Source organism: Marmota flaviventris, chromosome 6, assembly GCF_047511675.1.
Source record: "Marmota flaviventris isolate mMarFla1 chromosome 6, mMarFla1.hap1, whole genome shotgun sequence".
NCBI lineage: Eukaryota > Metazoa > Chordata > Mammalia > Rodentia > Sciuridae > Marmota > Marmota flaviventris.
Genome location: NC_092503.1, coordinates 94,363,097 through 94,388,790, shown reverse-complemented (window position 1 = coordinate 94,388,790; position 25,694 = coordinate 94,363,097). Strand labels below are relative to the sequence as shown.

The window sequence follows — 25,694 nt, the reverse complement described above, 5'->3', positions numbered from 1 at the left end:
TAAAACCTTTTTTTCCCCTTTGGCTGGAATATCTTTATCACTGAAACATATGAAGCCATCAAGGATTTCAAATCTAGACATCACCTCTGTTATCTAGAGATCTTCTATTTCTGTCTTAGAAACAAATATTCCATTGTTTGAAATTTTTTTCATGTCTTGTGAATCCAAAACGTGTTTTTTAAATTTTTCAAACCAAATGCATCATTGGAAAGATGAGGACTTAACCTGATAAAAGTAGCACAGCCATAACCAATGAAGGTTAAGAATGATAAACATAGATATGAAGAAGTCAAGGCACAGAAGTAGTTGGCAAAGGCATATGAGTCAGGAGAAAAGCAAGTGCTGCTATGGAGGAATGAGGTATTTGGTGTGACTTTTAAAACACCTTGTGAGGATGTATAGTTAAGATTTTAATTTTTGTATTTTCAGTGTTAAACAGGATCTCCAACCTGCTCTATTTAGAGCAGGTTGACTCTACAATCCAGTGTATTGCCTTTACAATTTCTCCTTCCTATTGGACTACAAGTCTGCCCCTATCTGCCTCCCACTACAGGGAATTGAGCACAGAGGCACTCTACCACTGAGCTATATCTCCAGCCCTTTCAAAAAACTTTAAAAAGACACGTTCTTACAAAGTTGCCTAGGCTGGTACCAAACTTGTGATCCTCCTGTGTCAACTTCTCAAGTTGCTGGGATCACAGGTGTGCCCTACAGACTAAAAGTTCTAAAAGAATTTTGGCACTTGGTGATTGCAGTGGTGTCAAAATCAGTAGACTAGACAAGTCCTTAAATGATTAAAGAAGATAGAAGTCTTTAAAACATACCATGAATTGCTAGCCTGAAGAAGGAAGAAGGAAAATGTTAAAACATGAATATTTGAAGTGAGCTTTGTAGTTTTCCTAACAGATTAAAAAGTATGTAAAGGAGATAATGTCTCCCTTACATTGCTGTTTACATATCTGATTTGCCAATTTATTCTAAAGTAATTAAAATTATAATTGAGGAAAAAAACATTTTTGGAATGATGAATCTCATGTCTTTAGACTTACTGGTAGTGTGATTAGTGATTTATTGTTTAGTGCATTTGCTACTAAAGTGCAGTACAGGGAAAGACTGACCAGAAGAATGGAATTAAGATAGAATCTGAATGTTATTACCTTCATGTCAAGGTTGCATACTAATCCTTTGGAAAACAAGTTTTTTATCTAAAGCACTTGGGCATTAGTAGGAATATCTTTCTCACCCAAAAGTTTATAAACATTTTTCAGCTGAATCTTACACAATGAAAGCATATTTTGAGCTTAAGTGATACTGGTTAATAAACAGTTTTAGAGACCACTTATGTTTTTACTTACATTTTTGTTGCTGTTTTTTTCCTTTTCACTTAAAATAATTTGGATAAACAATTCTTCCCCAATTTTATGCATGATTTCAAAGACTATAGCTGTAACTTGAATGGATTATGATGAAATTATCACAGAAATCACTTTCCTCTGGAGAAATTAATTGATTCTGTAATTTGTTCTATGTGGCATTCTTTATGGACAGATCTGTTGTCCTTTGTTTTTATTTGTGATGGCGTGTTGTTTGTGTCCTCCCCACTCTAATATTTTCTCATGCCAGAGGAAATAATTTGAAGTTTTAGAAATTCCATTTTCATCATGTTCTTTGAAATTTGCTCCATGTTGAACTAATGGAATGGGTAAAGATGAAAACATGCAAAATATCAGAAAATCAAATATTGAACATTTAATTTAGTCTCACTTTTGACATTGATTTTTTTTAAAAATCACAATTTTTGTTGTTTTTTGCTTTTTTTTTTTTTCCAGGTTTATGGTTGGCTGTGGGAGATGTGATGACTGGTTTCATGGTGATTGTGTTGGGTTAAGTCTTTCCCAAGCACAACAAATGGGAGAGGAAGACAAAGAATATGTGTGTGTAAAATGTTGTGCTGAAGAAGATAAAAAGACTGAGATATTAGACCCAGATATTTTGGAAAACCAAGCTACAGTTGAAGTCCATAGTGAAGATAAAACAATGGAATGTGAAAAGCTTGGGTTATCAAAGCACATGACAACAAATGACAAAACCAAATACATAGATGATACAGTGAAGCACAAGGTCAAAATTTTAAAACGGGTGAGCTTTTTATTGGTACATTTTGTTATTTTAAGAATTTTGTGTGAACCAACCATGAGAATTTTGAAATTTCAAGGTTTGAGTTTTTCTGCTGTACAGTTTTAAATTTATGTTTTCTTAAAAATGAAATTTATTTAAGAATATTTGGATAATCATGGTGAAACCAGGTGGTGGCATCTTCAGAATATGCAAGCCTTATTTCTCATGGTTCTCTGTGCTATTTCTGTAGAGGCTGCATTTTTTTTTTTTAAGGCATTTCAGAGCCTTTCAATTTGAATAAAACAGTGAAATATTTACTTGATAAATTTTGAGATGATAAAAACTCTTTGATTAAGTCAAAATTTGAAGACTTTAATATGTACTTTATAATTTGACATTTAGAATTGAACAGAATTGTCTGTTAGGATGCTTGTGTGATCTTGTGATTTGTAAGTATAAATTGTGCTTGCCAAGTTTTTAAAAAAGCTTTTTAGACCATAAATGTCAATTTTTTAAGTATTTGGCATTATTATTTTCAAGTTGGAAGATTTTTTTTTCTATTGTTTTTCCTGTAAGGAAAAAATTACTTTTAAAATAACTTTTAGTTTTCATCCCCGCCCCCAGCCCCATATTTGCTTGGAACTCTCACCTCATTATTTTTCTCCTAAAAGGTTGGTCAGTTTTCCCTGATCTTATATTTTTAACTATTTTCTGAAGTGTTTCTTTTCTTCTGTTTTTTTTTTGTTGTTGTTGTTGTTTTTGTTCTTTGTTTTTGGTACTGGGGATTAAACCAGGCTGAGGCTCACCTTGAACCATGCCATCCTCTGTCTCAGCCTCCTGAGTCGCTAGACCTTCTGAAATAGTTTTCTAATAGAAATTTCAAGATGCTTGGGGCTGGGGTTGTGGCTCAGCAGAAGAGTGCTCACCTAGCAAATGGAGGCCCTGGGTTCGATCCTCAGCACCACATAAAAATAAATAAGTAAAATAAAGGTATTGTGTATAACTACAATTAAAAAAATGAATATTTAAAAAAAGAAAATTTCAAGATGCTTAACAGGAGCAATATAAAGGACACAATATTTTATCTCATTGAATTTTCTTGTCTTTTCATTACCTTTGATTTTTTAAATCCTTAATTTGTTATAGAATACTTCAGAGAAGGAAATAGTAGCAACAAATACATAAGAATAGACAAGTATGATAATCTAAAAGATAGCATGAATTTTAGAGTTGGAAGGAACCTAGGGACCTTTTAGTCCAACCATTCTGCTTTGTTAATATTTTTTACAATTCTAAGTGAAAGTCCAGTTTCTATTTGAAAAGCCTTGCAAGGGACTACATCTTCATTTTAAACAGCTCCACTTGTTAGAAAATACTTCAGTTTGAGCTGAAATTTGCATCCCCAATGACTAATCTTTCTACAATACAATATGGAAGATAATAGATTCAAGTACATGATTGTTTCTCCAGAATCTTCCCCTTATTTTCCCCTGATTTATAAACTCAAGTTCTTTCAGACACTACTTATGAAACAAATCTGGATTAAGTACCAGTTTTCAAAACCTTGCAGAATCCAACATTATCTGTCCTACTTTTTGAGAATCAGATTCTGTCCTTCTGATATTTTCTATTTATTAGTTTGGTCAGCATCAAAATAATTTATAATATAGACCTGGGAGCTCCATTAAACAGTTTATAGCATATGTCTTTGGAAAGTTTCTTAATTATCACCTCTTGTATATAGCCTCTATTCCAGTATCTGTGTCCAAAAAGGAAATGAGGTTAGTCTGATTTTGTAAATGTATGTACCATCCAAGTGATCGTTGCTTTCTTTCTTTCTTTCTTTTTTTATGTTGATGGTGACCTATTGAATCTTTGAACATGTCTGATGTTAGTTTATGGAGTCTGCATTTCAGAGAGAGAATTTTTTTTTTTTTAATATATATTTTTTAGTTCTCGGCGGACACAACATCTTTGTTTGTATGTGGTGCTGAGGATCGAACCTGGGCCTCACGCATGCCAGGCGAGCACGCTGCCGCTTGAGCCACATCCCCAGCCCTGGAATCTGCATTTCAAATGTCACTTCCTATCCCTAAATTTTTATGTTGAGCCATTTATTGAGTTTCTGTTGTATGGCATGGTACTATCAGATTTAGGCATATAACATATCAAAATGTGTTGTTGTTGTCAAGGAAGTGTAGTTGGAGGGGTAAAAAACAAAAACAAAACAAACAAAAAAACCCAAGTAAATAAAAAATTAGAAGATTCCCATTCTAGCGAAAATAATTTTTTTATATATATACTCTTATAAACTTACGATCATGTTTGTCAATGCACAGCATTTTTCTGTCTTTCAAGCACATAGGTTTGATGTGATTAATTTCTACCAAGGATCTCAGAATTCAGTTTCATTAGTAATTCTTTGTGGGTTATAATTAGAACCAGAGAAGCAAGGATGGTTTATTTTGCCCCTGGGATTTAAAATTGTCAGTAGGCATACTGAGAACTCAGTTGATACACTTACGTAGGCAAGTGTGACTTCATTTGCTTTAGAAATATAGTGAAAAATGAAATGCTTGTTTCTCCACAATTTCTTTTTGCATATCTAAGCTAGCTAAGAACTCTTTTTTACCTTATGCCTAATTTTCTTTCTGTTAACATTATTGGGAACATAATCTCTTGCCCTTTTCTCCCTTCTTTTATAGGCTATTGTGTTTTGCAAGAAATAGGTGTGTAACAAATGGATTTTGAATGATAGCAAATCTTTTTTTACTAATAAGGCTTATTTTTTGTACATCTTTAAATATCTATCTATCTATATATATATATGTATCTATATATTTATTTATTTTTTTGGATGCTGGAGATTGAACTTAGGGACACTTTACCCTTGAGTTACACACCCTGCCCTCTTTTTGTTTTTTTATTTATTTTGAAACCAGACCTCTCTAAGTTGTTGAGGCTGGCCTCAAACTTATCATCCTCCTTCTTTAGCCTTCCATGTTGCTAGGATTACAGGCATGCTTCACTGTACCTATCATAAAATATGTGTTCTTTTTGGTGGGGGGCAGGTACTGAGGGTTGAACTCAGGGGCACTCGACTACTGAGCCACATCCTCACCCTATTTTGTATTTTATTTAGAGACAGGATCTCAGTGACTTGTTTAGTGCCTTGCTTTTGCTGAGGCTGGCTTTGATCTCTCAGTCCTCCTACCTCAGCCTCTTGAGCCACTGGGATTACAGGCATGCACCACCACACCTGGCCAAAATGTTTGTTCTTAAGAGGTAGTAATACCAATTAGGTTGAATTTTTTTTATCCATATACTGTTGAGGCTTGTTTCCTGTTTAAAGATTATTTAGTGGTATTCATTTTAATGAATTAAGTGCTATTTTTCCAGGAGTCTGGTGAAAGCAAAAATTCATCAGACTGTAGAGATAATGAAGTTAAAAAATGGCAGCTAGCTCCTCTTCGAAAGATGGGACAACCAGTTTTACCGCGGAGATCTTCAGAAGAAAAAAATGAGAAAATGCCAAAAGAGTCTACAACTGTTATTTGCACAGGTGAAAAAGCTTCAAAATCAGGTAGTGTTATTAAAATAAATTATTATATGCTAATTTATTTGTTTTATTTTGTACACAATAAATAGGGGATTTTTAAAAATTTGATATTTTAATAGCAGTAGTGATAGTTTATATGGTTGGCCTTATTTGTAATTCAAAAGTATTACTCTGAGATCTGGGAACTTAAGGCCCCCTGCCTTCATGGCACTTGGATACTAGTTGGAGAAGCAGAAAATAAGTTGACAAGTAAGAAGAGAGTGTTATCTTAAAGCCTGTGAAGAAAAAGTATAGTAGTGGGATAGAGAGCCACAATCAGGGAGAGTGCAGGGAACTTTTGTTTTAGATAGAATGAAAGAGGTAACTTGTAGATTTGAGGAAATGTATAGAGTTTTTGGAGAGATAAGTAAGTAAGGGACACAGTAAGTGAAATCTTTGAGGCAGTAACAAGCTTTGTATTTGAGGAGTAAGAAAGTCAACATGCAGTCATTTGAAGGTAATGCATGCAGTATAGAATATTAGTCAAAGATGAGGTTATAGAAAATTATGTATTGTGGGACCATGAGAAGGGTTTATATTTTGTTCTGAATGTTATGGGAAGCCTTTAGAGGGTTTTGTATAAGGCAATGATAAGTCAATCTCATTGATCTGTGAATATTGGATTGTAGGAGGGTACAAGAAAAATCATATACCAGTTAGGAATCTGTAGCAGTATCTTGTGAAATAAATGATGGTAGCTTGTAGCAGATGTATAATGGAAATAGGGAAAAATGGTCAAATTAAGATATATTTTACAATAGAGTAGACAGAACTTGCTGATGAAGAAAAGAAAGTCTTAGAGGATGATTGAATAAAGTGTTGGCATTGTTTACTGAGATGAGGACAATGCTAACATGGGGAAGAAAATTGAAAAGTTATATTTTGGCCATTAAAACTTTGAAAAGTCTGGAGCTGACAGAAGCCTTTGGGGATCAGTATATAAATTTGGGATTGATCAGTACATAGTTGTTATGGAAGTTAGGAAGAGGCTAGGAGGAGAGAATCCAGCAAAAGAGACTGAGAGATGTCCTTTTAGGAAATAGGACAATTGAGAGACTGTGGTGACTTGAGGACAGATGAAGTTTCAGGAGGCAGGAAATATTGAATTGTCATATGCTGTCTGGACATCTAATAAGATGAACACATACTGTTAAACCTATGATTTAGTAAAATAGAGATCATTGATGAGAATGGTTTCAATGGAGCAGTAAGGGGAAAACCCAGTAGTTTGTGAAAGAATGCAAAGGTGAGGATCTGCAGATATTTATTACATATAACTTTTTCAAGGTGTTTTGCTACTTAAGGAAATATAAATGATATATGATAGTCTCTTAAATATCATATATTTATATTTATTATATATTATATATATGTTTATCATTATATTATATATATTGTATTATGTATTTACCCTTATATATAGCTAGAGGTGGATGTGGGATCAAGGAATTTTTTTCTAGAGGATACTTTATGACATGTTTGTTTTCTAGTTTTCCTAACACTCATTTATTGAAGAAACTTGTCTTGCTGCCTTTGTTCAAAATCAATTGGTTGTAAATAGGTAAATTTGCCGGGGGGGGGGGGGGGGGGGTTCACAGAACATTATATGTTTTGTTGGACTGGACTATGTATCTGTTTCTATGCAAGAACCATGCTGTTATTGGTTACTATTACTCATGTTGTATATTTTGAAGTCAGTATCATAAGGCCTTCTGTTTTGAACTTTCTGCTCAGAATTGCTTTGGCTAATTAGGATGATTTGTGGTTCCATACAAATTTTAGGAGTGGTTTTTCCTACTTTTGTGGAGAATGTTGTTGATAATTTCAATAAGCATTGCATTGAATTGGTAGATTGTTTGGAAGAATATGGACATGTTAGCAATACTCCATTTCTTCTGGTCCATGAACATGGAAAGGTCTTTCCTTTTGTGTGTCTGTATGTGTATGTGTGTCTTCAGTTTCTTTCACCCAGCATTTTATAAATTTCATTGTAGGGATTACCCATTTTTATTGATTAAATGTATTCCTAGATGCTATTTATTTATTTATTTATTTATTTATGGTTCTTGGGAATGGTATTGCTGTCTTAATAATTTCTCAGTAATTTCATTATTAGCACATAAAAATGCTAATGACTTTTGTATATTGATTTTTGTATCCTGCAAGTTTAGTAAATTTATTTATTGTTTTAGTTTTTTAGTGGAGTCTTTATGTTTTTCTATGTATAAAATCTTGTCTTTTGCAAACAGGGATAATTTGACTACCTCCTTTCTTATTTGGATGCTCTTTCTTTCTCTTTGTCTTACTGCTCTTGCCAAAATCTGAAAAATTTTTAGTATAAAGCTCAAAATTTTCAGGTTTTGGATGTTTTGATTAGAGATGCTCAGTTTATAGTAGGGAACATGGTTTGTGTTATGAGAGAAGACCGATAGGTTGATTTGATGATGGGAAGATTTGTAAGATGACATTTTTCTCTTTTGTTAGTGAAATATGAAGTGATCAAATCTTGTTAGTTAGAGAAGATTCAGTAAAAGAGTGTGAAATAGATGTCTCGGAAAATGGGAAAAAATTGCTGGGAAAATATGATAAGATTAGGGTGGAAGCTCAAATTACTCAATATTTATGATTATGGGTTTAAAATGAGATCTGGAAATAATAGTGCATATTTTTCTCCAGTTACTTTTAGATGTTTGTAACCTGCTTGGGTAAAAGATGAAAGTTGGCTTTCAGCAGAGTTGTGGTTTCCTGATAGAGATATTTTTATTTTGTTCCTTTTAGATACACATGACAGTAGAGTGTATTTTGGCATATTATACATACATGGAGTATAACTTATCCTATTTAGGATCCCATTCTTGTGGTTGTACATGATGTGGAATTTCATTGGTTGTGTACTTCGAGTATAGGAAAGTTATGTCCTAATCCCATCCCCTGATAAAGATATTTAAAAAGATAGAATAAAGGTAGTAGGTAAAGGAGTGGTAATAGTGTTGTACTACCTAATAAAATTTGATGGTGGGAAATTGAGGCCATGCCTTTACTGGATTGGAAAAATGGTTAGCATCACGAATCAGGGAAATAGAAATCAAAACCACAGTGAGATACCACCCAGTATGCAAGACTGAAGATAACAAGTGTTGATGAGGATGTAGAGAAACCAATTGCAGACCTTAATATTCAAATTAATAATATCAAATACAAGTAGAACAAGAGATTGACTGGTTTTGTGATATTAGGTAGGGTCACTTAATTATACGCTAACCTAATAAGTTCAGGTCAAAATTTCAAAATAGCTTTTTAAAAGCTAATTAATACATACACATGAAAAGTAACTAGCTTTGAAAAATCATTATTTAAATTGGGAAAAGAGTATATATAGTTTGTAACTTTAGGGCCACCTTTTTAATCACTGTTAATTTTAATTAGAATTTCAGTGTCAGGAATATTTCAATATGGACTTTGAGTTCTTGTTTCTAAAATAGTGACTTTTAACTAGTCAATTTTGATTATAAATTTACATTATCCATTATAAAGGAAAATGTGTTTTTTACAAATAATTTAAAGTTTTGGTATTTGTTTAAATTAGGTACTCATGAGAAGCAAGAGGTAAAGAAGAAGAAAGTTGAAAAAGGAATGCCTAATGTGCATCCTCCTGCTGCTTCAACTTCCAAGCCTTCTGCAGATCAGATCAGACAAAGTGTCAGACATTCTCTTAAAGATATTCTTATGAAAAGGTAACACACATTGTTATTACAGAATATTTCATAATATATGCTTCATATATTTGAAAAATAATTAAATTATTCTAATTTTTAAGACTTACAGACTCAAATTTGAAGGTACCAGAGGAAAAAGCAGCAAAAGTTGCCACAAAAATTGAAAAAGAGCTTTTCTCTTTTTTTCGGGACACAGATGCTAAATATAAGAACAAATATAGAAGTTTGATGTTTAATCTGAAAGATCCTAAAAACAATGTAAGTGTGTTTTGCTCATACCTATGAATATTTATGCTTCCAACTTTTCTGAATACATAGTATCTGAGATTGTACTATAGTAGATCTATAATTTATTAATTGAAGTGAGATTATAGAATTATCTCTTAGTTTAGAACATGTGGGTTTTGTTTGTTTGTTTGTTTTAATTTTTGTTGTTGTGGGGATGGAACCTGGGACTTTATGCATGTTAAGCAGACACTCTGCTACTGAGCAGTATCCCCAGCTTACAACATACAACTATAATAGTGTTCATGCTACTGCTTTATGAATTTTTCATAGTACTGAGTACTTAGTGTTATATAATCAGTATGTTAAAATACTACATGTCTTACTTTGGTTTATGTGAATTTTCCTTGCATAATTGAAACTATTAAAAATTCTTTAATATGTATTCTTCAGAAAACTCTGTTAAGCTAAATTTCATAACAGTGTATTATTACTTTTGATTTAAATCTGAAAATAGAGCCGCACACCTTAAAAACATAAATAGTATTTAGATTTAAAAAAAATAAAACAACAAGAAAATAAAGCTGGTTATAGTGGTGCATGCTGGTAGACACAACTTCTCAGGAGCCAAGGCAAGAGGATTGCTTGAGCCCAGGATTTCAGAGTTGTACTGGGCAACATAGAATTGATCTCAGAAAAGGAAAAACAAAAAAGAAAAACCAAAAAAACAACCCTATTGCATTTGGATAAATGGATGGAGTTAGAGAAGATAATGTTAAGTGAAGTTAGCCAATCCCAAAAAAACCAAATGCCAATGTCTTCTTTGATATAAAGAAGCTGATTTGGGGCTGGGGATGTGGCTCAAGCGGTAGCGCGCTCGCCTGGCATGCGTGCGGCCCGGGTTCGATCCTCAGCACCACATACCAACAAAGATGTTGTGTCCGCCGAGAACTAAAATAAATAAATAAATAAATAAATAAATAAATAAATAAATAAATAAAGAAGCTGATTTATACTGGGATAGGGAGAGGGAGCACGAACTCTAGATAGGGCAGAGGGGTTGGAGGGCAAGAGAAGGAGCATGGGATTATTAATGATGGTGGAATGTGATGATCATTATCATCCAAAGTATAGGTATGAAGACAAGAATTGGTATGAATATACTGTGTATACAACCAGAGATATGAAAAATTGTGCTCTGTATGTGTAATAAGAATTGTAATGAATTCCGCTGTCATATATAAATTTAAAAAAATAAAAAACAAACAAAAACCCTATTGCAGGGTGAGCAACACCCTGCCTGGGTAGATTCCTGCTCAGAAGGTGTGAGCCGTCTGGGAAATAAATTCTGAAATAATTGGTAAGAAATAAAGATAGAGCCAGAGATTAGATATAAAAAGTGGAGCATCTGATAGATCTTACAGTCCTGATAGGAACTGGAATTGAACAACTGAACAAAGACTCTGATTCTTTATTTAAGGGGGAGTACATCAAAGGCAGGGATAAGGTTTCATGAGTCTTAGTTGGGTACTTCTCAGTGTGGCAGGGGTCTTAAAGTAAACAGGTTGATTGGCATTTTGGTAAGCCACATTAATCTTTGAGAGGCTATGTGTGGCTCCAGTGGGTCACTCCATCTCTGGTGCTGTGCTGAACTTGTGATGGAGCTAGGTAGGAAGCCACATGAACCAGGTGTTCTCAAACCAGCAGGATTGCTGCTGGGAGTTCCCAACACCAGGCTTTCCTGCCTAATGGGTTCAACATCGTTTTAGTTCAAGTACGGTTCATATATAGATGGCTTCCAGCAAAACCCCAAAATAATTCCAATGAAACACAATAAGAATGTGTGTTAAAAAAAACTAAACCATTTTTACCAAATTCAATATAACTTTAGTTCTAAATATCTTTATCAGTGGAGTAACATTTGTTGAATCTTGTGTTTTCTTGAGATTTCTTATTTGAGACTTAGGGAAAGCTCAAACCTGTGTGTGTCAGTGTCAAAGGTATACCTGTGGTGAGTATACTAAGCAGAAGTGATGCCAGTGAACATTTTCAAAGTTCTAAACATGATTGATTTCTTTTGTGTTACATTTACCTAAGTTTAGCAGTAATTGTGTTACAGATGACTCTAGGTAATGGAATATTAATTAAATGTGACCTTCTTATGTAAAAGTTTGAACATATGTGATATAAATTTCTATAAGGATATTTACTGCAATACAGTCAACCTTCAATATCCTTGCATTCTGATCCACTGATTGAACCATTAGCAGGTCAAAAAACACTAAAAAATTTTTTTTTAAAAAGGAAAAAATTGACTCTGTACTAAACATGTACAGACTTATTTTTCTAATTTATGTCCTCTAAATAAGAGTTTAGTAATGATGTACATGGCACTTACCTTGTATTAGATATTATAAGTAATCCTAGAGATGGTCTAAATTATAGTTACGCATCCCTTAACAACAGGGCTGCTTTTTGAAAACTTTAACATTGTGAATTGAACCATTGTGTAAACTTCAAAGAGCATATTTACACAAATGAAGACAGTTAATGACATCTTGTTTGTCATTAAATGATATAATCTTGTGTCCACTATCACACATGCAGCCCATTGTTGACTGAGATGTTGTGACATGTCACATGACATGTGTGCAAGCAGGTACATAGGTGACATGCAAGTAGTACATCATTCTTTATAAGGGACTAAAACATCTGAGGATTTTGGTGTCCATGGGAAGTCCTGGAACCATTCCCCCTGCAGATACTGAGGGATAACTATATGTGATTTAAGCATTTTCTCAAACTATACTTAAAGTCTACATTATGCAATCTGCTATTATTGCCCAGGAGAAATCAGATATTTCTCTTTCTTTTTTTAAATTTTTTATTTTTAGTTGTAGACAGACACAATAACTTTATTTTGTTTGTTATTTTTTTTTTTTTTACGTGGTGCTGAGGATTGAACCCAGTGCCTCACACATGTGAGGCAAGTGTTCTACCACTGAGCCATAACCCCAGCCCCAGATATTTCTTGAATAATCTAGCTTTTCCTTAGTAATTAAATAAAGACTGACTTCCTTTAGATTTTTTTCTTAAATTTGATTCTTTACACTGTGTCCCATCCGAGACTATCGGAATTTAAACATGTAAAATATTAAAATATGGACGATATTGAGTAAAGCTCTTTTAGGTAGTTCCCTTCTATACTATGGATTGGTTATTATGACAGAATATGTCCCTGGATAGACTTAATACAATTTTTGAATAGGTCTATAATGGTCCCTCTATATATGCTTCTCCACTGTGTTGATTTTTATATTAAATGTATATTTCACTGCCTTACAATATAAACTTTTTGTTTAACTTTGTGTAATATGTAACATAGAAATCATTAAGTATTTGTAAATGAATTTTCAACATTATATCTTTATTTATTACAAGCTTATATACAGCAGCTTCTCTATAAAAAATGTTTCTCTCTCTTTTTCTTTACATTTTCAAATCCATTCAGATACTGTTTAAAAAAGTATTGAAAGGAGAAGTAACTCCTGACCATCTTATAAGAATGAGTCCAGAAGAACTAGCTTCTAAAGAGTTAGCTGCTTGGAGACGAAGAGAAAACAGACATGTAAGAATATCTATAAATATGTGTTTGATTATGAAAACCTATATTTTTCCATCATTAGGGAAAAATATAGAGATAAATTCAGTATAGAATACGCAGTAATGAAGATTTTTTGTTCTGTGTTCTTCTAATTGTTTCTGCTATATTCTTCTAGTTTCATTTTTTTTTTTTTAAGAGATGGGGATCTTGATATGTTGCCCAGACTGGCCTGAACTCCTGGGCTTACCTCCTGTCTCTCAATTATCTGGGACTGCTGATGCATGCTTCCTCTGTTTCTCAAAATTCTTCTGTTTTTCTTGATCTCTGCAGGGTTTTTTCATTTCCTCTGATTTTAGGCTATAGAATTGCTTTGTGATTTATTGTTGTATTTTCGAAATCAGAAGAATGGGAAAATAGGTAATTTTTTCCTTAATCACATATGTATTTTTCATAAACATAGTTTGAAGGTATTATGAATATTGGTAGTCTATAGAGCCAAATGAAATAAGTCCAAATAAAAATTTTGTGCTAGTTTACAGTTCTTTATTATTTGAAGTTTAAATTTTAAAAACTCTGAAAAAATAAGTTTTTTTTTTTTAAATATGGATCTAATTTATTGATAAAACCTGAGTTGCCATGTGTAAGTGTTCACATTCACAGAAATACTGTGTGTTTAATTTTATGGTAATATCTCAGATTTAACTGGAGTATTATTAAAACATACAGTGTGTACTCCATACTGCATTTTTAGAACTGAAAAAATTGTGAAAGTTAATGGGTGCCAATAGTTTTCAGTTGAGGATTGTGAACTTGAAGTACCTTTAAAGAGTAAGTGAGTATATGACTTAGAGCTATTGTTACAATGAGATATTGGACTGTATTACCTAACATCTTACCTCTTCTTCTTTGCCTCCATATCACAAATATGCATATGCCTATCCTGTAGAATTTTCTTTTTTTTTTTTTAAGTTTTCTTTGTTTTTCCCCTGGTACTGGGGATTAAACCCAGGGTGTTTTACCACTGAGCTGTGATCCCAGCCCCTTTCTATTTTATTTTTTAAAATTTTGAGACAGGGTCTCAGTAAGTTGCAGAAACTGATCTAAGTTTTGCTATCCTTCTTTCTTAGCCTCCTGATTCCCTGGCATTTTAAGTATGTGCCACTTTGCCTGGCCTTTCTCATGCTTTGAAACTGGCTGCAAGTATCATCTGCATTGAAAATGAACTTATTTTTTTCCTTAGGCCTCATATCTGATTTCTTCCTATAACGGATGATTTGCCCTTAACAAAGGCAATAAAAATGAGCAGACCCATCTTTACCTTCCTTTACTCCATTCATTTCCCAGCTACCTTTTACTAATTTTTGCAGTATATGCTATGTTTTTAGGTTTTGTTGCTAAGCTTGTTCAACTGTGAATTATCATTGTTATTAAGTAGGCTCAGTCAGGAGACAACTAATAGTGGACTGCTGAGTTATTTTTGATTTTTGCATAAACTGCCATTGTTGGGAAAGTTAGAACATCAAATTAGGAATCTAGGGGTAAGATAGTTCTTATTTCCCTGTGGTAGCTGCCAGAAAGTACAAAATCAGGAAACAGATTTCAAATATAAATAATGTTTCACTGATGTGCAAATTATATTGCCCAAGTGGCATCCTTTTATAAGATACATGTGAAATTCTCATGGCTGGGTTATAGTCTATTTCTTATAACTTCAACACTTAAAACAATCTCTGGCATATATAAGCTCTCAGTATATGTATTTTGTATGAGAGGATTACTTAAAGATTAAAAAAAAATAAAAATCATGTATAATGAATTGTTGATTTTTAGGTAAGCTTTTATTATTATTTAAAGCATACATTTGGAAATACATATTTTTAAATTAAATCTTTCCTGTAATATATTTCCTGTTAGACCATAGAAATGATTGAGAAAGAGCAGAGAGAAGTTGAAAGACGACCAATCACAAAAATAACTCATAAAGGTGAAATAGAAATTGAGAGTGATGCCCCAATGAAAGAACAAGAAGCAGTCATGGAGATTCAGGTAAAGATAATAGATGTATGTTTTAAAACTTATAAAAAAATGAGATTCAGAAAAGATATATTTGCTTAATGTTCATAAAGTAGAAAGAAAAAATTTGAAACTGTCTACTTTAAAATACTTATTGATTTAATGATTTTTGAGATTGTTTGGAGTATTATTTCTGTTAGCATACAGGTTATTTGCATTATAGGCACCTTTTAAAAAACTTGTTATGATGTAGATTATTGGGGTACTTTGTAGTAATTATTTTATAGGCTTAGAAATCAGGAGATTCTTAAGACTATGTGAGAGATGGTACACCTTTTTTATTTTCAGATTTCAAATGAGGAAAAAATTTCAAATCTTAATAAAAGCTTTGAAGAGTGAGGAATTTTCAGCTTTGGCTTTATTTTACCTAATAGCTATTGTTTTCAAAAGAAATAGTAAAAAAAAAAAAAACTATAATAATTTTATTCTGGAAAAATATCAACGGAAATATAAATAGTGTTTTGTAATTGAGGTCATATTTTGCTGGATAAAACTAATTTTTATTCTCACTTATACTAGGAAACTACAGCCACTAAGTCATTGGAGAAGCCAGAGGGATCTGAAAAACAAAAAGAAGAGCTTGATTCCATGTCTAAAGATACCACTAGTCAACACAGACAGCATCTTTTTGATCTTAACTGCAAAATTTGCATAGGTAATTGAAATTTTTCTTCCTAAAATGTTGTATTCATTGTTAAAAGGGAATACTTAAGTATTAATATTTGTAATTTAAGTAGGTTTTAGTTTGTCAGTTCTTGGTACAGCACCCACCCATTCTGAACAGTAGCATATTTTCATATGACTGGTTTTTAGGGCTTGAGGTATAGATTGATACTTAATTGTATTATATGGGCTCTGAACTGAACCCTTACCCAGGTTAAATGATAAGAATTTAACAATTAGAATGAACATCAGAAATTGTGGGCACTTGTGATGATACTCTAATTTGCTAAGGTGAAGGAGTAAGATACCATTCAGGTTTTATTATATATAACAAAATAAATCAGAAATTACTTTTTATTAAAGATGATTTTTAGAGCAATTTTAGGATATCAGCAAAATTAAGACTACCTCATTCTACATATGCATGTTGTCTCCCATTTTCTGTACCCTCCACCAAAGAGGTGCAGTTGTTATAATTGATGAACCTATATTGTCACATTGTAATTAACTAAAGTCCATCTTTACATTAGGGTTCATTCTTGGTGGTACATTCTATGGGTTTGGACAAATGTCGAATGACATGAATCCAATCATAGTATCATATAATAGTATTTTTACTTTCCTAAAAATTCTCTGTACTCTTTACCCTTCCTGCCACCACCCTCATCAAACCCTGGTAACCACTTTTCTTTTTACTTCTTTCATAGTTTTGTCTCTTTGAGACTATCATATAGTTGAAATCATAGAGTATGTAGCATTTTCAGATTGGCTTTTTTTAACTTATTTCATGTATTTAAGGTTCTTCCATGTCTTTTCATTGCTTGATAGCTCGTTTCTTTTTAGTACTGAATAATACTTCATCATCTGGATGTACCACAGTTTATCCTTTCCCTTAGTAAAGGTCATCTTGGTTGGCCCTTACAAGTAAAAATGCTGTAAACATTTATGTGAAAGTTTTGTGTAGATGAAAGTTTTTGTCTCCTTGGGTAAGTATGAAGGATCATAATTGTTTGAATGTATAGTATGTATGTTTTTGTAAAAAACTTTATATTGTCTTCCAAAATGACTGTACTACATATTTTATGTTAAACTAGCAGTAAGAGATTTTCTACTGCTTCACAATCCTCACCAGCTTTTGGTGTTGACATTGTTTTGAATTTGATCATTCTAATAGTTGCTTTGTGGTATCTTATTGTCTTAATTTACAATTCCCTAATGACATATGATGTTGAGCATTTTTTTTTTATATTTTCTTTGGTGAGGTCTCTGTTTAAATCTTTTGTACTTGTTAATATGATTGTTTTCTTATTTTTGAGTTTTAATATTTGTATATTTTGGATGTCAGTCTTCGTGAAATGTGCATTTTGCAAATATTTTTTCCCAGTCTGTGCTTGTATTCTCATTCTCTTGACATTGTCTTTTGCAAAGCAGAAGTTAACTTTAATGGAGTTCAGTTCATCAATTCTTTTTTTCATAGTACTTACCATTGTTATTTTCTCTAAAAAACTATTGCCATACCCAAGGCCATCTGGCTTCTCTTCTGTGTTATCTTCCATGAGTTTTATAGACTGGTGTTTACATTTAGGTCTCTGGTCAGTTTGAGTTAATTTTTGTGAAGGGTGAAAGTTTTGTATCTAAATTTCCTTTTTTTATGCATGTGCATGTCTAGTTGTTCCAGCACCTTTTATGGAAAAGACTGTTTTCTTCATTATATTGTCTGTTCCTTTGTCAAAAATCACATATGCATCACCATTTGTGTAAGTCTATTTCTGGGCTCTGTGTTGTTACATTTATCTCTTTGCTTATTCTTTTGCCAATACCATACTGTCTTGATTATTTTAAATTTGTAGTAAGTCCTGAAAGCAGATATTCTCAGTATTTGTTCTGCTTCATTAGTTATTCTGTATCTTTTGTTCAGGAATTACCTTTTCTCTTGTATTCTTATCTTGATTTTTCATTCAGTAAGCATTTATCTAGCACTTTTTGTCAGGTACTTTGCTGAGAAACAGAAAGTATAGTGATGAAAAAGTCTGATGTCGAGTAGTAAAGGCAGATGATTATTTAGGTTACAGAAATAACAAATGTTGAAAATTTATTTGGCAAGAAAACATAGCCTGCACTGTGTTGTCTAGAATGGTTGGCTGAAGAATTGATGTTGAAGCCAAGATGTGAAGGTTGAGGTGTTCCTACAGAGAGGAGGGCAAGAACATTAGTGGAAATGACATGAACCTGCATTGAATTCAAGAAGAGGAGAGAAGCATATGATTTGATTGAAGATCAAGAGATCACATTTTCAAGTGTCTTATAACCGTTTTTTCATGCTTCACATTTAATAGTAGCAGTGAAATTGTTTAATAAGTAGTGTCCAGCATTTCAAAACAAACAAAAATAGATTAGAGAATATCATTATGGATGATGTTTATAATGGTATGATTTTATGAAACTTTAGTTCCAAAAACAGAATACATATACACACAGGAATGCACAGAGATATAAACAATAGCACAGAAGAATATTTGTCAAATATTGCTAGACTTGACCTATTTTTCAGAAAGCTTTACAGTGATTTCTTTTTCCTTCTTGATACTATAATCTAAAATCAATGTCATCTTCTAAACTTTACTGATGGTTTTCATGTTTTAGTAACTTAAGTAGTGCTGAATTGTGCATGTATAGTCTGAACCAATGCTATATATGGCACCAAGTAGGATAGATATGTACAGGTCTGTATGTTACTTCCCAGTACTGTTGGATTTTGATATACTTAGGTAAAAAATTATCAGGGGACCAAGAAAACTATTCAGGGTTCTTGTTATAATATTTTGATTTTAGCATGTCTAAGTTGCTTAACATTCTTTTCCTAATTTTTCATAAGAGTAAGAGAAGAATTATATTCTCTGTTCCATTTTACTCGTGATATATTTTACATTTAGGAAGTAATGGTAAAATGATTCAAAAGTGAAATTAAATATAGTACTGGTAGATCCTCCACAGTATGCTGTGAATTGCATTTCACATCAGCTAGTTTCCTTAGGGTTGGCAAGTGGGGATAACACTGGTAAAATTTCTTGTTGATTCTTAAATACAGGTGTAACATAATCTATTATATTATAATATAATGAAATGATAATAATTTAGATATTACTCCAGGAAATGTATGATTATTCAATAATGGAATCAGAAACTAAATAAATTATAGAAAGTAAATGCAAATCAATTGCAGTTAATAACAATGGTTTGTTTTGTTATCTTTGGTACCTTCTGGCATTAGGTCGAATGGCACCACCTGTAGATGATCTCTCTCCAAAAAAAGTGAAAGTTGTTGTTGGAGTTGCTCGGAAACATTCAGACAATGAAGCAGAAAGTATAGCAGATGCATTGTCTTCAACTTCCAATATTTTAGCTTCTGAATTCTTTGACGAGGAGAAACAAGAGTCTCCAAAATCAACATTCTCTCCTGCTCCACGGTAGTTTTCTGTTATAATTTCTTTAATAATCAATAGATTTTTTGCTAAATTATGCTTGAAAATCTTCAGAAACAGAAAAGTGACATATTTCTTGAACCTTTCTTTTGAGAAAGTAATTATACCTTATTGTACTGTAAACTGAGATAAAAGAGTAAAACTTTGAAAGTTAAATTTATTTTGAGTGGTTAGAATGAGATAGTTGAGTATGCAGGGAAATGCTTAACAACTCTAATGATGCTGTTCCCAAGAGGCAGGAGATAAATTATTAAAGGAAAATTGTTCTGACTTCATTGGGCCTGGCCTGTCTGCCTAAACCAGCCAAATGGATGACTGTGTGAAACATGACAGTAAATATGAATGTAATTTCGCAGAGTGAAAATGTAAAATTTTTGATAGCCTTTATATATTTTGGCCTTCTTGACCTACTAAAATAGCAGTAACTGATGACAAAGTAAAAAATGGATTTGTTCATGGATCTTTAGGCTGCTGACTTCTTAATATCATTTTTAGTCCAGAGATGCCTGGAACTGTTGAAGTTGAGTCTACCTTCCTGGCTCGATTGAACTTTATCTGGAAAGGTTTTATCAACATGCCTTCTGTGGCAAAATTTGTTACCAAAGCCTACCCAGTGTCTGGCTCCCCTGAATACTTGACAGAGGTACTGTGAACTTTTCTGTCGTTCTGTGCTTGAGTGGCATGCGTGTTTCCAACATCTAATAATAAAAAATATTTATTAATAATAATTATTCAATAGTTCAAGTAATGGAATTATGAATTCACAAATGGATTTATAGCATTGTAGAATCCTATACTATGAAAGTTTTGGACCCACATGTCCTTTATTCTTTTTGAAATGTACTTCAATATATCAGAGAATTAAAAATCAAAGAATGTGTCTGTATGGATATCCAAGTTTGTCTTTAAATGTAGACTTACATAAGTTATTGGCATGGCTTATGGCCTTCAGTGTTAGTCCATCAGGAAGATTTCTTATTGTTAAGTATGTCTTCTGATTCTCCCACTACTTATATTTTTCCAGCTTCATGATTATACATCTTACCTACTTATTTCTGTGAGCATGATGTAGACTGGAAATTGATGCTTTACAATTAATTGACAGTCCCATGAGACTAGTGACCATACTTGCAACAGTGATACCTTTGTTGATTTTATACCTGGGGGAATAGGAAGAAACTATTACATAGTGTTTATAGAAAATAAACAACAGTAGCATCATAAAATCGTTATTAATGACAAAGTATGACATTTTAAAACTATTTTAAAGGTAATATATTTGGGTGCAAAAGGAAAACAAATCAGTACACATGTACTATATTTAAGTTGAGATTATATTTTACTGTTATGTTCGTATCTGACATTATTCTTTTCATTCTTTCTCAATCCGGTGAGCATAAACAGATTCTTACAGTATTTCAAAAAGCCTAAATCACATGTCTTTTCTTTCTAAGGCTAACATAAACTTTAATTATCTTTTGGTTAGGCTGAAATTAGTTTAATTTAATGTAATATTGTCTAGCTAATGTTGATCAGTTTGTTTGACAGTTTTGTGTTTAGGTTGTAAAGAAATATTTACATAAAATTTGCATGATACAAGATATTTTAGAAATATGAAATTATTTAAGGAGAAAAATTAAATGGGCCAGTGATATTGGTTTTTTTGGGGGCGGGGGAAGTCTGTTGAGAAATTTACTCTTTGATTAGGTCATGGTGAAGATAAATCTTTTGAATGGAGAATTAGGTCCTAAATCAAAACTCCTTTGATTTTATACAAAATTAGGTTCCTCGCTAAGTGGTTGCTGTCCAGTACTCTACTGCTGCTTTCCAATTATTTTTAGTTTGATTGGAACTAAACTAAAATCCTCCCCAAAATATTTAAAACAATATAAACTTAAGTGAATTTAATATCAATTAATTATACATTTGTGATTTTCATTAAACTTCATGGAAGAGATAGGAATAGAATGAAGAAAGTTATAAATATTTCTTTATTATTATTATTAATATTTTTATTGATTTATGTATAATTGTTTATTTGTAGAATATTATGCTTTCGTTAAAAATGCTCTGCTTTATTACAATATTATTCTTCTTTGAAAAAATATATTTTATAATTAAATTTGATAACCTGAAATTCAACTGGTAATGATTAAGGAATATCTTGGCCTACTACCACCAAAAAGAAAAAAGGCGGGGAGCCAATTGGGAACCATCTCTCATCTCTCTGAATATTTTGAAATGTCTTGTACTCTTCCTGGATTGTAATGTGGTGTGTTTGCCTTTTTGGCGGGGAGGGAGCATTGGGGATTGAACCCAGGGACACTTTACAGTGGATCTACATCTCCAGCCCTTCTTAATTTTTGCCAGCATCTATTTATTTATTTATTTTTGAATTCTCGTTTTAAACTTTATTTATTTATTTTTATGTGGTGCCGAGGATCAAACCCAGTGCCTCACATTTGCTAGGCAAGCACTCTACCACTGAGCCACAACCCCTGTCCTAATTTTTTCATTTTTGCGACCAGGATCTGTCTCTGAGTTACTTAGGATCTCACTAAGTTACCAAGGTTGACCTCAAACTTGTGATCTTCCTGCCTCAGCCTCCTGAGTTGCTAGGATTGTAGGTGTGTACTACCTCGCCTGGCACTAAGACTCCTAATAGTTGTTATTTTAGGTGTCATTTCTTTGGAGTTGACATTTGAAATAAAACCTAATTGTTTTCTATATTGTATTGTGTTTTCTGATTCATTTGTATTTACTTTGTGGGGAAGTTGAACTTTGTGTAGTATGTGTGTACATCACTGAGCTATTTTAGTCTCAGCCTTATTTACTTATTATTGTTAGCATTTCAGATTGGTCTTAAAGCTAAGTTTGTGTGAATTATGAATAGTATAATGAAAATTGATCATTTACATTTTTTTACTATAGGATCTCCCAGATAGTATTCAAGTAGGTGGCAGGATATCACCTCAGACAGTTTGGGATTATGTGGAAAAAATAAAAGCATCAGGAACCAAGGTGAGAATACTTTTTTCACAATATCAGTGTGGGAAAATATTTGCAAAATAAACTACTCAGAGTTCTTATGCAAGTATGTATGGTCTCCTGGGAAAGAAAGCCAGTACAAATTCCAAATGTTCATAATATACCTCATCAAAACTAACTAAGGCTGTTTGATAAGGCTCAAAACAGCCCAGCATTCCCTTTTATTTTCTGCTTTTTGGTATGCTTTCTCTGTGGCTTCTGTCAGCATTTCCAAAGAAATGTTTTACAATAAGTATTGAAATTCATCTGGAATTCTGCCTTGCTTCAATTATAGATGTTTGTTTTAGTTAGGGGATAGCTAAGCTTTTGCAATAAAGAAATTCTAAAACATGTTGGTTTAAACAAGACAGACAGGTTCCCCCTCCCCCCCATCTTCTGTTAGGCCAGTCGTTCAAAGTGGTTAGGTGGCTCTGACTTTATAGGACCATTTAGAAACCAGTTTTCTTCCTTCTTGTCCTTTTTTTTTGTTTCCAAAAGTGTTTCCTTCATTAGTCGGACATAGTAAAAGCTGACTCATCAGTATCAAATGAGAACTGTTTATTGAATTGTGTAAAAGAAAGACCCAGAAATTGTGTTTGTCACTTTATTTCCCTTAATTTCCACTGGTTAGAACTTAGTCACATACATAGTTGCAGGGGAAGCTGGGAAAGGAATTTCTTTTGGATAGTCATGTGCCCAGCTGAAAGTTAAGGCCTTGTTAGTGATAGGGAGAAAGAAGGAGAATACATACTAGCAAATAATTAGTAGCATTTATTGTGATAATACTTTTCTTTTTCCTTTATATATTTTATATCTTTTTTTTTTTTTTTTTGGTAACTCAGAATAAGTACTACACAGGAATAATTTAATCATAGAAGTTGTTTTTCCCTCTAAGTGATCTCATAATATCTAGCATATTAGAGGCATTTGATGAATAAATCTTGAGTAAGTGAACATTAATTTTTTGCCTTTTCTGGAAATTTTCAGTTTTTATTTGAAGTGATCCAAAATGCGTAGTCTTAAACTGAAAAGAGTAATTTTTTCCAATATAGATATTAGACGTTAACTTGATACAGTGTTAGAATGTAATTAAGCTTGGAGACAGTATAAAAAATATTACTGCATTTTTTGCCGCCACTTTCTCATGATAATAAAAACAGGGAGTATCACTCTTGAACATTTTGAGAATTACTCTTGAATCTACCCATGTATTACTGCCCTATACTTCATTACTGCCCTTCATTGTTGAGGCAACAACATTATGATGGTTGTTATTAATACAGCTTAAGTATTCTTAATCTGAAATGTTTGAGACCAGAAGTGTCTGAGATTTTAGATTTTTGGATTGGAGAATATTTGCATGTACATAATAGACATTTATGTTCTTATACCACCTTATACACCTAGCCTGAAAGTAATTATGTATAGTATGTTTAGGGTACCTTTGGTTTGTATCCTGTCATGTGAGATCAGGTTTACATGTTGGCACTCAAAAATTTCAGGTTTTGAGGTGTTTCAGATTTTGCATTATCAGATTAGGGATGTACAACCATATATGTATGGTGATTTCTAATCTAAAGTCAGTCAGTTTAGATGATAGACATTATATAAAAAGTAGAACCAGAGTTCATCTCATTCACTTGTTTCCCCTAGGGCTTGGAATCAGTTTTAGGCTTTGCAGCAGATCTTGCTCTCTCCATTTTGACTATATGCCTTATGGAGAAACATCTATTTAATACCAAATTATGAGTGTCTTTTCTATTTGAAACAAAGCCAAGGACCAGAGGCAAACAGCAAAGTTTACGACTTACCCAAATGACTTTACAAAATTTAAGGTCTGTGTGCATTTGAAGTCTTTTCACATAGTCCCTTTGTGTTCCTTAATTCAGTTCCTGTAAACTGGAGTATCAGTAGGTTTGTGTATTTGGGATATATGTTAGTCCTCTTTTATGTGGCAGCTTTTTTTTTTTTTTTTTTTTTTTTGAGTTTTTAGTTACCTGCAGCCAACTATGGTTCAAAAATATTAAATGGAAAATTCCAGAAATAATTTATAAATTTTAAATTGTACATCCTTCTGAGTAGCATGATGAAATCTTGCTCCATCCTACTCTTTCTAACCTAAGATATTAGACATTCCTTTGTCCAGTGTATCCAGGATCCATGCCGTGTACATTATCCACTGGCTAGTTCTTGTGGTCACAAAGCAGAAGAGCATTGATACTGATATATTGTAATAAGATCGTTCTATTTTATTATTATTGTTAATCTCTTACTATAAGTAATTTATCAACTTTACCATACATATGTACCTATAGGAAAATATTACAGCAAAATATTACAGCATTTGTGGGATTGAATAATATCTGCAGTTCCAGGAATCCACTGGGAATAGTGGAATATAAACCAACAGATAAGGGGAAACTACTGTGTAAATACATGGTGGGGCGGTGGTGTTGTATACTATTAATTCACAGTGTACCAAAAATATAGGCAGCTCTCCGGAGGTTATAGCATTAGAAGTCAGGGTGTTGTATAGATATCAAAGACTTGAATTTCAGTGTCATCTGTGCTACTAACAAATGTGTCACATTGAACAAATTGATCCAAGGTGTTGGCACTCAATTTCTAGTGGAATGCCAGCAGATAAAGCATGCTCGTCAGTGGATCAGCAGAGATCTTAAGAGTTGCTTCCTTTTAGTCTTCTCATTTGTATTTAAGTTGGCAAGATAATCATCATAAAATTCACTGTATTACTACTAATTGAGAAATAGTATTTAAAACCAAGCTAGTTTTAGGTTATTTAAAGCAACTATTTGTTACTTTCTTGAATAGGAAATTTGTGTGGTTCGCTTTACACCAGTAACTGAAGAAGATCAAATTTCTTATACTTTGCTGTTTGCGTACTTCAGTAGCAGAAAGCGCTATGGAGTAGCCGCTAACAACATGAAGCAGGTTAAAGATATGTACCTTATTCCTTTGGGTGCTGCAGATAAAATTCCACATCCTCTTGTGCCTTTCGATGGACCTGGTAAGTACATGTATTAATAACAGAGTAAAATTAGTGTAAAGTGAGAATTAGGACCAGAGTGAAAGAATGACTGTTTGCCTTCTTGGGATCTCGCCCTCTAGAGATGACTTGACAGGGCTAAGCATCCTTTAAATATTTTGTAATAAATTTTATGATGCAG

The 25,694-nt window shown here is 32.8% G+C and overlaps 1 protein-coding gene across 6 annotated transcripts in view; it reads left to right on the top strand.

Annotated features, from left to right (window-relative positions):
* Phf3 (PHD finger protein 3) overlaps positions 1–25,694 on the top strand; it is an 89,046-nt gene that overhangs the window by 60,445 nt on the left and 2,907 nt on the right. For all 6 annotated transcript variants that reach the window (XM_027938213.2, XM_071613279.1, XM_071613278.1 and 3 more), the window contains 11 exons: positions 1,830–2,139; positions 5,518–5,701; positions 9,303–9,450; positions 9,534–9,690; positions 13,169–13,285; positions 15,176–15,307; positions 15,854–15,989; positions 19,269–19,464; positions 19,975–20,122; positions 22,411–22,500; positions 25,339–25,534. In XM_027938213.2, the coding sequence (XP_027794014.2) occupies positions 1,830–2,139; positions 5,518–5,701; positions 9,303–9,450; positions 9,534–9,690; positions 13,169–13,285; positions 15,176–15,307; positions 15,854–15,989; positions 19,269–19,464; positions 19,975–20,122; positions 22,411–22,500; positions 25,339–25,534 (1,814 nt within the window). The remainder of the gene's footprint in view (positions 1–1,829; positions 2,140–5,517; positions 5,702–9,302; positions 9,451–9,533; positions 9,691–13,168; positions 13,286–15,175; positions 15,308–15,853; positions 15,990–19,268; positions 19,465–19,974; positions 20,123–22,410; positions 22,501–25,338; positions 25,535–25,694) is intronic.